Source organism: Castor canadensis, chromosome 2 (assembly GCF_047511655.1).
Source record: "Castor canadensis chromosome 2, mCasCan1.hap1v2, whole genome shotgun sequence".
NCBI lineage: Eukaryota > Metazoa > Chordata > Mammalia > Rodentia > Castoridae > Castor > Castor canadensis.
Window position 1 is genome coordinate 76,812,625 of NC_133387.1, and position 14,064 is coordinate 76,826,688.

General features: G+C 35.3%; 1 protein-coding gene across 8 annotated transcripts in view; it reads right to left on the reverse strand.

The window, feature by feature from the left end:
* Window positions 1-14,064, reverse strand: part of Crppa (CDP-L-ribitol pyrophosphorylase A) — a 294,009-nt gene that overhangs the window by 273,835 nt on the left and 6,110 nt on the right. For all 8 annotated transcript variants that reach the window (XR_012445225.1, XR_012445224.1, XM_074065075.1 and 5 more), the window contains exon 2: window positions 12,356-12,632. Coding sequence is in view for 6 of the 8 variants with exons in the window: in XM_074065075.1 (XP_073921176.1) it covers window positions 12,356-12,632 (277 nt within the window). In the remaining 2 variants the exon portion in view is untranslated. The remainder of the gene's footprint in view (window positions 1-12,355; window positions 12,633-14,064) is intronic.

Sequence of the window (14,064 nt, forward strand, 5' to 3'; positions counted from 1 at the left end):
CATCCCCATCTACAATTCTGTCAACTCTGTTCTCCCAGTTATTCTTGCCCAATACCTTAAAGGTCATTCTTGATTTCTCCCCCACTCTCATAATGAATAACCAACCTATCAGCCCCATCAGCTTCAAAATATGCTAAATCCACCCATTTTTAATTGCTTCCACAATCACAGTATGAATCTTAGTCACCTACTCTCCTCTCTCAGTAAACTGGGATGACAATAGCTTCCCAATTAGTTTCCCTTTCACTCTTGTCTTTCCATAGCCTGGTCTTCACAAAGCACTAGAATGGTCCTGTTTCAGATGAGTAAGACCACATCTCTTCTCTGCTCAAGAATGTCCAATAGATTTCTGTCTCACTCAGAGGATAGTCAAGGTCCTTCCATTTAATTATTAAATTCAGTTATTCATTTTGACTAGTAACATTTCAAATACTCAATAGCCACAAGTAGCTATAAGACCAGAAAGTAAAACAGGAACATTTTCAACATTGCAGAGTGATCTGTTAGCAGCACTGGCCTTTGAATGTTCACTCTTGAGTTCATCTTTCCAGTACCTAGAAGAGTACCTGATATGTAGCATATACTCAGTAAGTAACTGTTGAATTAATGAATCAGTGCTCTAGGTCTAGCACATTAGACACTGCTCAGAACTCACAAGAAAGTCAGAATATCACCTGGTAATCTTTAAAATGAAGCCAAACCAAATTCTATGTCCTTAGTGAGAGACAGTTGGTGTGGTAAACATCCTGTATTTGTAGTCCATACATGGTGATATAACTCTTATTTACGCTACTTAATAGCTGTGCTCTTAAAAATAAATTCATTCTTTTTTTTAAAAAAATGAACATTTTTACCAATGTATTTTACTACAAATCCCTCCAGCTTTAATATTCTAATATTGTATGAGGAAGTCCCATGTCAAAACTCCTAATCTAACAGTTTCCTCAAATCTTCTTCATAGCCACTCTTTCCCACAGAATGCTAGGTAGGTAATGGCTATTTCTTGAACCAAAATAGAAATGCCAATTTGATAAGGTGACAGAATACTACAAAATCACCCATGCAGGGAAAAAAAAATCCATCTCAACAGTGTATATGGGTAGTAGTCTTAGATTACTCATATTTTTATAGCTCTTTCATTCAGATATCTAGCTCATACAATAGACTTATATCCATTACCAAAAAGAAATTGAATAGCAGCTATATTCTAAACACTGCATTTGATACAATGAGAAACAAAACCTTGCTCAGAAAGTTTTATAGTTCTGTTATGCTGTAGGAGGTACAATGGAGAGTGATAGATACACTCCTACCACAGACAAGTTATAAGATGCTGCAGTACTACAAACATGCTTTGTTCTTGATTGTCAAATATCAGTTCCTTGATGACTAAAACCATTAATAAAACTGTCTTTGATATTAATTTTGACTTTAGTACCTGTTGTAAATATTTTCTGATGGTTTTCATTATATCAAAATCATGAATATTTACTCCATTTCATATTTCTTTTAAAGAATTATATGGTTTATATAAAAATGAACTCTCTCATATATCCCCACAGAAAATGAAAGGCACAAAGTAGGAAGCAATACTCTTTCTCTACCTAGTTATTCAATTTTAAATCTCTTTTTAATTCACACCTTGTCTCCTAAATGCATTCCTTTATTTATACCTTTTTTACGCAAACATTTCTGAAGCACCTTATTCCACAGTTTGTACCATAAGGTTCTAAGGATTCAGAAAAACAAGATACAATTGCTATCAAGGACTCAAAGTCTAGTGCACATGACTGATGAGCAAGGCAGTAATTACAAAATAAATAAAAATATCAAAGGCAGTGAGCACAGAGCTCTAGGGACTAGGTGTGAGCCTCCAACTTCCTGAGCAAATTACATCTTAGAAAGTGTTAACAATTCTCTAAGGTTTTAGAGTGCATATTGCACACAGAAATATGGTTACCATGAAAGAAAGTGTGTATAAGAAAAATGGTGGTAGGGATGCTGAAGTAATTGTTGTAGAAAATGATTAGAGAGCTACAGTGATGATGACAAGATAGAAAAACAGATCAATGACAAGAGTCCTAAAAGACCTGTGCATAAGTACAGCCTCAAAATACAACTAAGGTCAGTAGAGAAGAAATAATTTCATAAATGGTGCTGGAACAGTGAATTGTCTTGTAGGAAAAAATGAAATCAAATCCTTACTTATGCATTCCAAAGAGATACGGTTTTAAATTTTGCATTCTCATCTAACACTTTATTTTTAAAAAGAATATTGGTGAATATGGTTATGATTTCAATGCATGAAAAAGAATCTTAAATCACAAGCAAAAGTCAAAAGGGAAGATATTTGCTATATTAAAATAAAAAATGCTTTTTATCACAAAATACTACTTATAAAAAATAGCATATAACTAGCCAGTGCCACTGTCTAGAATATAAAATTCCTTTGGTGTTTAAAAAATGAAAACAAGATAAAAGATTTACATGGACATTTAAACAAGGACACATAAAGTCCATAAATACATGAAAAGGTACCCAACTTGTTAACAAAATGCTAATTCAAACTGTAAAGAGAAATCATTTCCCATTAACCACACTGGGAAAAAATAAACCTCACCTACTAGTATCAAACAATGGTAAAGACATGGGGCAGCCCAAATGCTGGTTACACACCATTGATGGGATTATAGTTGAACACAAATTTGGGAAGAAATTTTATATTATCTGGCAAAGCTGACAACCTGCACATATCATTACTCTAGAGAAATACTAGCCCATGGGCACAAGAAAACATGCATAGCCATGTTCATACTTGCATCCATGCATTCGCGATACTTGGAAGACAAACGTTATCCTTAAAATAAATGAATTGTGATGCTACAATAATGACCGTGAAATAACTTCCCTAAATACATTGTGCAAAAACTGTCAAAAATATATAAAACATAAGTCATACATATATTCTTTTTTTTTTTGGTGGTTGTGGTACTAAAGTTTGAACTCAAGGTCTCAAGATTGCTGGGCAAGTGCTCTACAACTTGAGCCACTCCCCCAGTTTTTTGCTTTAGTTATTTTTTCAGATAGGTTCTCTTACTTTTTGCCTGGGCTGGCCTCAGACCACAATCCTCCTACCTATGGCTTCTGTGTATCTGGGATCACAAATAAGCTTGCTCTTTGAGATAGGGCCTCGCTAACTTTTTTGCCCAGGGTGGGCTTGAACCACAATCCTCCTAATTCTAACTTCTAAGTAGTTGGGATTATAGATATGAGCCTCTGTGCCCAGATAACAATATATTCTTTAAGGGTACATGTTACACAAGTAAAGAGAAAAGACTGGGAGGTTGGAGTGGAGATAGTTTCAAAGTTAGTGGTGATGTTCTATGACAGGATGGGTGTCTAAACAATGCCACATGTTTTCAGGATATTAAAAAAAAGGATTTCTAAAATGTATATTGTGGAGCTCCTATCTTGATTACTGAAAACTAGCTTCTTGGGAGTAGAACTCATCCACATTTTATATACCATTGCGGTAGGATTGGTAAATTCAATAATTAGTAGGTTCTTGTCTCTAGAAAGCTCAAAATGGGTAGTAAAAGCAGTGCAATGTGAAGACAGCTGAATGCACAGATGACAACAGCTCCCGGGGTCTTACTAAACAAACAAGTGAACTCTTGTTCTGACCCTTCTCACTGTCACTCACCTAGCCATCTGGTGTCCACAAAGAAGAAAGATACTAATGCTAACAGACATCTATGCCAGAAGTGTTAACAGACCTCTGTTCAGAAGCAAATACACAAGGAATCCTCAGTTTTATGATGTGTTCTGAAAATCAAAGTATCAGAATGAAGACACAAGTATGGACAACACCAGTTACATACCAAATTTGAGCTATCTGGGAAGTTTGCTATATGAAACATCATCCCAATATATCAAAAAATGTCTCCTTGGGTATTAGCATAATAAGCTTTTGAATGGAAGCTTAAATAAAGCTCAACACCCCCATAATTACTTGCCTCTCAAGCTCATCTATCAAAGTATTTCTACACATTGATGAATGGAAATTATCATAGATACAAATCGTAGAATACAGAATAATGAATTCCACCTCTACTTTTTTTACTTTTAAAAGCAAAATTGAATAATACTTATAATCCATCCCTACAGCAGGTACTAACATGCATCTCTCCTCAGGCATCTGCATCCCTGCTAATTAAGATAATATACAACAGAAATCCTACCATAGAATTAAAATTTTAGTTAGCTGAGTTGTCTTCATTGAAAGACTACTTAATAAGTATTTATAAAACAGCATCTTCAAAGTTAATCACTGGCAATTAAGAGATTTTAGAAATATTCTATTAAAATGTGAAATATTCAAGCCAGGAGCCAGTGGCTCATGCCTATAATCCTAGTTACTTGGAAAACTGAGATCAGGAGGATCAAAGTTCAAGGCCAGCCCAGACAAAAAGTTTGTAAGACCTCATATCAACCAATAGCTGAGTGTAGTGGCACATGCCTGTCATATCAAGGTAGGCAAGAGGCTAAGATCTAGAAGATCACACAGTTCCAGGCCAATCGAGGCAAAACAGTTTGAGAAACCCCATCTCAGCAGAAAAAAGCTGATCATGTTAGTACAAATCTGTCATCCTAGCAATGCTGGGAAGTTTAAAATAGGAGGGTCACAGTCCAGGCCAGCCTGGGAAAAATGCCAGACCTTATCTGCAAAATAATTTGAGCAAAAACAGTGGAGGTAGGACTCCAGCATCACAAGTGTGAGTCCCTGAGTTTAAACCTCCAGTAACACGCACACACAAAAAAATTGAAATATTCTATCTCCTTTTGTCTGTTTTTGGCAGTACTAGGACTTAAACTCAGGGCTTTGTGCTTTCTAGGCAGGTGGTCTACCACTGGAGCCATGCCCCCAGCCCTCAATCTCCTTTAAGACAAATAAATTGAAGAGAAAATTTATCCCATATAGAAACAGATGTTTTAGAAAAGTATGTGTTCAGATTACTGCATTACTATACAAAACACCATGAAAAGGAATAGGGAGACCCCTGTTTCATATGCTAAACTTTAATTCCTAGAAATTAAAATACCACTTACCTTAATTCTACTATGATTAGGTATATTGTATTTCTCTAAAGAAACCTTATTTCATTTCAGTCTCTCCATATTCTCATCTGCCCTTGACCTACTTCTTCCCACTTCACTTGAAGGTAATCAACAGGACAGAAATACAGGGGTCATTTAAAATAAAACCAAACCAAAGCTTTTTGAGCAGTAGCCTCAGCAGTATTAAAATAAATGAAGTTTCACCTGATCCCATGGCAGTCTAGGAGACAGTTTAGTATGTACCCTGAGCATTTTAACTTGCCAAAATAAACCTGACATTTCCCACTGCATACAGTTATCAGAACTCCCTGCTTTGTCACAGAACTTCTTTAGCCCTAGGATTTGAATTAATACCAAAGTCTTTCTCCAGTAATGATATGAACCCAGTCACCCAGAAAAGATCATTACCTCACCCACTCACAAACAAATCTGATGTGTAGTGCACTGATCAAAATCACATACAAGTGATTATCCATAGTTAATTCTACTTAAAGTCAAATTTCCAAACACAGAGTCAAAATTCTGCCAAGTGATTTTCTATCTCTGTTCTGAAATACATGCCCAGAATACATGGCATAGAGTTGTAAAACTAAATGGTAAATTATGTTCTTCCAGATGCACCCAAATGAACTTTAATAGGATTTCCACAATGCTATTAACCATTGCTAAATATAGTCATGTTGTAGGACCCAGAGATTACACATATACTCACATCCTGTCAGTGTTTCTAGTAATATAAGTCTCATTGTTCTCAAGAGAAATGCTATAGATGACTCATTCTAACAAGAAACAAATTAAAACCTTTATGAAATATATTTTGTCCTACACAGAAATTATTTCTATATAAACCTTTGGTTTTACTTTATTTACTTATTTATTTATTTTGCTGCACTGGAGTTTGAACTCAGGTCCTCAGGCTTGCTAGGCAGGTGCTCTTACCACTTGAGCCACTCTGCCACCCCTGGTTTTAAGTGTTCTGTAACATTTTACTATTGTTGAAGGTTTTTTTTAAAAAAAAGCTGTTCAACAAACAAAACATACAGAGCCATTTACAAACTTACACTTTGCTCAATTGCTCAGCACATTATTAAAACAAGTATTTATCTTGTTAAGAAATAAAGATAACTATATATCATAGTATTATTAATTATTATGGACTCCACTACTTTATTACTCTGCTGTATTAGTGGTTCTCAACCTGGAGAGAGAGGCCCACAGGAATCCTACAATGATGAGATCACTCCCCCCACAACAATGAATTACCTTAGACGAAATGTTAATGGTGCCAAGGTTGAGAAACTGTACACCATACCAGTATCCAAATATAGAAAAAAACAAGAACTGGAGCTTTCTCTCATGTGCAAAAATCCCTGTTATATTGGGTTAAGTTCCAATATTTAAAACAAGACATAAATGGAGTAAAGCTGCTTTTATGAACTAAGCAATAGGATGTACCCATGATCCAGTGCTGAAGAAGCCCCAGACAGTTAAACCTCTTAGATAAATAAAATTTCCATGTGCTCAAATGCAAAATTATGGCGAACTTTAATTTCACAGACTCTGAGAGGTATATGAGGGAGGGCAGAATAAATAGATTTCAGAAGAGATTGGGAGGAAAAGGGAAGGAGTAATAGAGGTATATAAAGTGCAGGTGTCTTACCACTCATAGCTCACATACAACCCAGTCAGTCAGGTCCAGGCAATGTAGTTCCCTGAACATTCTCTGCCTCCTCTACATCTCAGTGGCTTAGACAGGCCTTCATTACCTCTCATTGGGACCATTATTGGGCCTTCCAAAGTAATTTTCATGTCCCTCAAACTCATCCTCTAATCTACCTATGAAACCAGTGAGAATTGTGTTTCTAAAATCTATATGGGAAGGAGGACAGGACATCAATGCCCCTCTATCATAACCTACAGGAAAAGACTCAAGGCAAGACAGTAGAAAGGGTTAACAAATTTAATTTGGAAAGCCAGAAACATACACACACACACACAAAAGACAAATTCAAGTGGTTCTTTCCATTTGGAAGTTCAACATAAAAGGTTTGAGTTCAGGAGAAACAACTGGGCATAAGAGATTTGTGAAATACTAGTATATTAGTAGGATTTAAAGTACAAATACATTATATAATAAGAAAGAACAATCTCTAAAACCTACATGTCACATGATTCTATTTATTCTAGAAAAAGAAAAAGTAAAAGAACAGAGAATATATGATTGGTTTCCAGGAATCAGGGGAGGGCCTGAACATAAGTGGTGCATAGAAGGGAATTCTCTGGAGAATTCAAACAATTCTACACCTTATGTACATCATAAGGTGTAGAATGTAAATGTAAATGTAAATGTTATTGTAAGTTTCATAAAGAAAAAAAACAATGTAGGTATGATTTAGGTTTCTCAGATATCAGTCATTTAATGATAACAGAAGAAAATTAAGGGAACCACAAAAGGAATAGGAAGAAACATCTGAAAAGGGTAGTCATAATTATAGAAAATAGAGTCACAGAAGCCAAGGTAGGGAAAGAGTCTCAAAAAGGAAAAGCTGGCTAACCCTGTCTAGCTAACAAATCCAGAAGCTTCCCAGAACCTTTGCTCATGTTTGATAAACCAACACACAGAATGCAAGAAATTGATATGCTTAGAACTGCATTCTTATTACAAAGGATTAGATCAGACCAACCACCAAATGAAGAGACATGTAGGATGTGGTTTCAGAAGGTCTGGAATGCAAAATTTACCCATTCTCTCTCCACAGAATCAGACTGCACCACTCTCAGCACATCAATGTGTTAACTAACTTAAGTTTTCCTAAGGCTTAGAGTCCAGAGATTTTATTAGGGTTTCATTGTATGGATGACTTATTAATTGTTAGTCATGTGTTCTTCCTAGATATAGAGCTAGCTCAAATCCTCAATCCTCTAATAATATCACTGTTTTCTCCAGTGACCAGCTACACACAAATCATATCATCCCATTAGTATAAATTCAGACATGATACAGGGAGATCAGGAATAGCCAAAACCCTCCTATTAGTTGAAAAATTCCAAGTATTTAGATTTTTCCTCCCAGAATCCTGGAACAAAGGTCAATTATTTATTATACAGGCTGAAAATACATTTAATTTGTAAATCAGGAAGCCACAAGAAATATTGGAAAGAATAGTCAGAGAGAAAAGAAGCCAGATGGCTATGTATTGGAAAATAGACTGGGAGTATGGAATCAGAGCCAGGAAATATGGCCTACTGCTGTAAAAGCTGATTAGGAAGAAGGTAACATGTTCAAATAGGTACAGAAGAAACAGGTCTAAGTAGCTTACCAAAAGTTTTCTCTAGGAGCAAATCTCCATGAGGTTGCTTGACTTATGCTGCCTTCTTTTCAATTCATACCATCACTGGCAGTTCAAACACTAGTAGTCCTAAAAATGATTCTCACATTTTGATTTTTTCAACATTCCAACTTGCTTCACTCTTTCCAACACTTTTCTCATGAAGTAACGTTGTTGCTATTCATCTTGACATAACTATGTAGAACTATATGATTACTTCCTACTTAGAAAAGATGAAAACTACGTTTAACAAAATGGCAATGACTAAAATATCTTGGACAACCTCCCGTAATGAAAAAGAAAAGATTAAGACACACAGGACAGAATTTTACAAACAATCTTTGAAAGTAAGACTGGGCTCACAACAAAATTTCATAAACATAATAGTTAGAAATGAAGGAAATAAAATGGCAGAGATGATTTGGGTTAACAACAAGGTTTAGTTTGAACAGATAACAAGGAAGGCAGAATAACATCTTGAGCCTGTGCTACTTTATTCCAACTATGGCCTTCACATAAAGACTCATGAAGGATACTATCCTCACTTAAAAGAAATACCCACAATTGAAGGAAAACAACAAACAATATTGTGTGGCTTGGCTCTAGATCTAGGGGACAGGGATAGTGACTCCTGAGAAGTCATAACAATTAGCTTGGCTTCATATGAACTTACAGTTTGACTTAACATTACCATAGGATCTACAAAACTTCAAGCCAAGAAGCAGTGTAAAGCTGTTGCAAGCTGGTAAAGTGGCTGGAATTTCCTGCAGAAGGAACATAAATCCATGCTTCAGAAACACACCCCTATCCAATGCCCAGAGGATTCTTGCTGATAAAGTCCTGCCAAGCATAAGCAGGACTCATTCTTTGTCATCTGTTACAGTTCAAATTATAAAGCAAAGAAGAAAATGGATCATAAACAAAAGTGAACAGGAATGAAAGAAGTACAATTATCTGCAGTGTATAAATTATTTAAATATTAAAAGTGAAAATGTAAAATCAAAAACAAAATAATCACACATAAAAAAGAATAGAAAAGAATTCCAAAGAACTGAAAAATGTTAGAATTTTTTAAATCCTGAACAGGAGATTAGACACAGTCAAAAAATGAAATAGGAAACATATTACCCAGGGTGCAGCATACAGAAAACCATGGGAATCTGAAAGAGAGCTTAGAAACATGAAAACAAGAGAAAAAGATCAAGTGTACATGTGGTAATTCATAAGGATAGGGAAAAAATTATAGGAATAAGCCAGACATGGTAGCTCAAACCTGTAATCCTAGCTTCTCAGGAAGCAGAGATTAGTAAGATCATAGTTCAAGGCCAGACTAGGCAAAAAGTTCAGAGATCTCATCTCACCAAATGGCTGGACATGGTGCTTATGTCTGTCATCCCAGATGTGCAGGGAATCAAAAATAAGAGGATCATAGTCTAGGTCAGCCCAGGCAAAAAGTGGGACTATATCAAAAATTACCTACACAAAAAGGGATGGTAGAATGGCTCAAGTGGCAGAGTGCCTACCTAACAAGCACAAGGCCCTGAGTTCCATCCCCAGTATCACCAAAACAAAACAAAAATCTCATAGCAATAATGTGACAGAGACTCGGTATTCAATCAAAAAATTGTTAGAATTTTCTAGAAAGAAAAAGTATGACTCAAATATCATAAAGAACAATAAATCCAAAACAAGGGGATAAAGGAAACCATATCTAGACACATCATAGTAGCTGAACTCTGAGAAAGAAAACATAAACATTCAAAATGAAGGGGTGAATTACTTTCAAAGGAATATAATTTTATAAGTAATTTAGTAGACTTCTCAAAATAAGTATAGGGCCACAGGCCCTATGGAAGCCATTTTTCCTCCTTGTGGAACATGAGAATGTAGGAGAGAAGAGGTGAGGAGGGAGGGTAGGCATGAGGAAAAGAGAGAGAAAGAGAGAAAGAGAAAGCCACTAGGCCGTGGTGACAATTTTGAGTTTCTGTATGAATGCAATCTTAATAGCAACCTTATATTTACTCTCCTGAGGTAATACATCTTCACCAATAAATCTTTCAAACCAAAATGAAGTATCTGAAGTGGCTTTAAGCACCGTCAAGCAATAAGTTAGCATGTAATTCAAATCACTCTTTTTTGATTTTTGTTGACAGGCTGGAAAGATGTCAATACTTCCCACCAACTTAAGAAGCTAAACTACTAGTATAAATCTCACCTGCATTTATGTTTTCATAATTACAAGTCAGTAAGAGTTAGTAAGAAGTAATGCCTGGATCTAACCAAGACAACTAGGATATTACCCTAAATGTAAGAAAGTTTAGAACAAATAAAAGAGATTACTGAGTGGCTCAAGTGGAAAAATACATTTCTTAGAGCAGATCCTTCCAGATGAGCTGAATCAAGTCTTTGAGCTCTACTATAATTCTAACAGATGTAAATAACTAATTACAATATGAAATACTTCTCACCTATAAACACGCAAGTAAATTCTGTCCAGTGGAGGTTCAATTGACTTCTCCATGGAAATCCCAGTTTTGTCAGTTTGAAAATTCAACATTTCTTTTTATTCCATAGAAATTTGCATTTCTCTGGATTCATTTTTGAGCCAGTTATAACATCTTTCTGGTTTCCTCATCAGTATATTAAGGAAAATCCTTAACAAATGAAGTTTATGATTTCACCTGCTTTTGAAAATTATTCTTTAGCATCAACAAAAACAAGACAGTCTCTCTAATAAAAGAGTAGTATTTCTGAAGTTTCCTTCAAAATAAAGCTGTAAAGTTTTGGTTCTAAATCAGCTTAAATCTAATTAGAAAGTTTCAGACTTCATTAAAATATAATTTATTGAGTTAAATATGCATAATGTGATTGAATCTTTAAAATATTCTGATTCACAAAGAAAATTAGTCTAACTGGAATTCCACAAGGGTTCAACAAAAAAGTAACTGCCATACATCTTATTATGCTTTATTTAATCATTTGTAAAACAATGATATTCTTAGCATATTAGTTGGAACAAGATAGAAGGTCTCATTTGTCATTTCAGACACTACCAAAAGAATTTCCAACCCCAAAACAACCTTGCATGTAATGTTATCTGTATTTTTACAGGTAGGGAAAATGGGTTCATAGAAGTTTAGAAGTGAAGACATTATACCACTAACAATTAGAAAAACAGAAGTTTTGGGGCTCGGTATGACTTCCCAGCCTCGTTCTATTATTCTATACCATCTCTGTACAATACATTTTTTCACCAAGTCTCAAATTTAGACTGCAAATTTAAATAGCCTAAAGTTTATACTCAGTATCATATTATTGGATTTATAGAATTTTATCATATTTATGGAATTTTGTCTGGTAAATGCAGGAAAAATTTAAAAGTTCTGCAAATTACAATAGGTGTTTTAATATACTGTGTTTATTTTGTGAAAAGGGAAACAATGTTGTCATCTCAAAATGATTCACTTTAGGGCAAAAATATCATATGGCTATTTGCACTAGAAAATAAACCACTTCTAAAAATTCAAAATAAAAAGTCAAGTTCATGGGGCCAGGCTTTTGTTAATTATATTTATCTTGCACTTTCAAAAGGTTTCTCCAGCATTTTTAAATATGACTGCTTATTCAATTCCACTCATTAAAGTTCCGTTCACTTCTAATGACATCATTAGTGTATTCTTTTCCAAATAGCTCAGATTACATTATGATAAATGACCACAGCAAAAGAAATTCCAAAGCAGTCTCACAATCTACAACGGTATGAAGTTCCTAAAACAAATCATCATAATGTCTTTAAGTCATGATGCTCACTTTAATGACATTTAAATATATTTCTATCAAAACTCAGCAAAGTAACTGCTCCATTGCCTATGCCCCTTTTGTCCCTTCTCAGGAGTAAAAACACTTACCCCATGTGCCTTAGCAGCTATGACAACTTTGAGGAGGACATCTTCCTCAACAAATGGTCTGACAGCATCGTGAATGATCACAACTTCTGGCTTACAGAGTTTGCAGTCTGGCTGATCTTGTGCCAGTGCATTTAGCCCATTGAAAATTGACCTGTGGCGAGTTACTCCAGCTTCAACAAGTGAGATGTGTTTGTGCTGATACTTCCGAATGATACTTCTCATTGCTTCCATGTTCTCTCTCGTTACTACTACAACAATGTCCTTTATCCAACACACTCTGAAAGAAAAGTATATATACATTTCACATTTCAAATAAATGGATCCTTAAACATCTAAAGCTATTAACAGAAGGTTGAATTACAAAGTATCAGTATATTTACACAAGGAGATTAAAAACTAAAAGCCAAATCAGTTCTATGCATTTTTATTAGATCTAGTAAAAAGACTGATGAGAAAGAATCATTGAGCACTTCATGCAATAGATTGCTTCACATTGTACGTAGACTATTTTATATGTTGTGGTAGTCACTATAATATACCATATATTTTTACTTCAACTAAATTTGAACAATTATATTGTGAGCACTTTTGTAAATCTACCAATATATGCTAATAAAATCAAAATAATAATATGCTAATATTATTATAATATACAATAATATGCTAATAAAATCAGAAACAATTTTGAACAGAGTACCACTAATTGTCTGAGACAATAAACCATAGGAATATGCTTTGAGTTTTATAGTTTTCCTAATATTTTCCCCCTTGATGAGATAAAAACAATTTGAAACAATTCTTAGTTCCAAAAGTTGACTGTCTCTTTTAAGAAATCCATGGAGCTGACAACCAATCACTTTAATAGTAAAGCTGAATATCTCATCTAAAACAAACCTTGCCAATATCAAGATAAATTGTGAAGTTTAAGTGGGAAAAATCATAACATCTTACAGCGTACCAGTCTGTAGCCTTTATAGGCAATCAAAAGGATTCTAGAATAATAAGTACTACTACATTTAAGTTGCTCTTTGGCTTGTTTTGTAAGCCATTCCCCACTCCTTCCATTGCAAATTTGACAAGTTTAGAATTTACATTACGCTTATAGCTTAGACTTTGTAGTGTGCATAAAGTCCTTAGTAATTGGCCAGTGACATTTCCTCAGTTCCACCTCAATGTGGACTTTCCTAAGATTCTGGATCCACTACCACAGTGGTGATCCATCATTCTCTTTTGTAATTTCATCTCCTCCATCAAGCTCTTAGCTGTCTCCTTTTTTTTCCTCTTTTCCCAACACAGACCCATTTGTGCCACTTCTGGATCATCTTTCTTGAGTACAAATTCTGAGGCTATCCCCTGCCTACTCTGGAGCAAAACCTGTGAAGACCCACCACACACAAACACGACTTGGTCTCTTCCATGCCTGTCTTATTCTCAGTTGCTCCTTGAACAACTCACATTTCAGCTTTTCATACTTTCTCTCACATTCAGCTCTCTGCCTGGGTTACTTTCTTTACCTATGGGCGTTGCCCTCATCTCTGTCTCTCCCCCATCCCACCCACTCCTGTGACAGTCCTACTTGCTCTTCAAGTCAGTTCAGTCACAACCCCCTCCAGTTTTCTGCGACTGTCACTCTGGAAGCAACTTCCCTACTCCCCGCTTTCATCAAACTCATCCCCAGAAGATTATTAAGCATCATACTGCACTATATT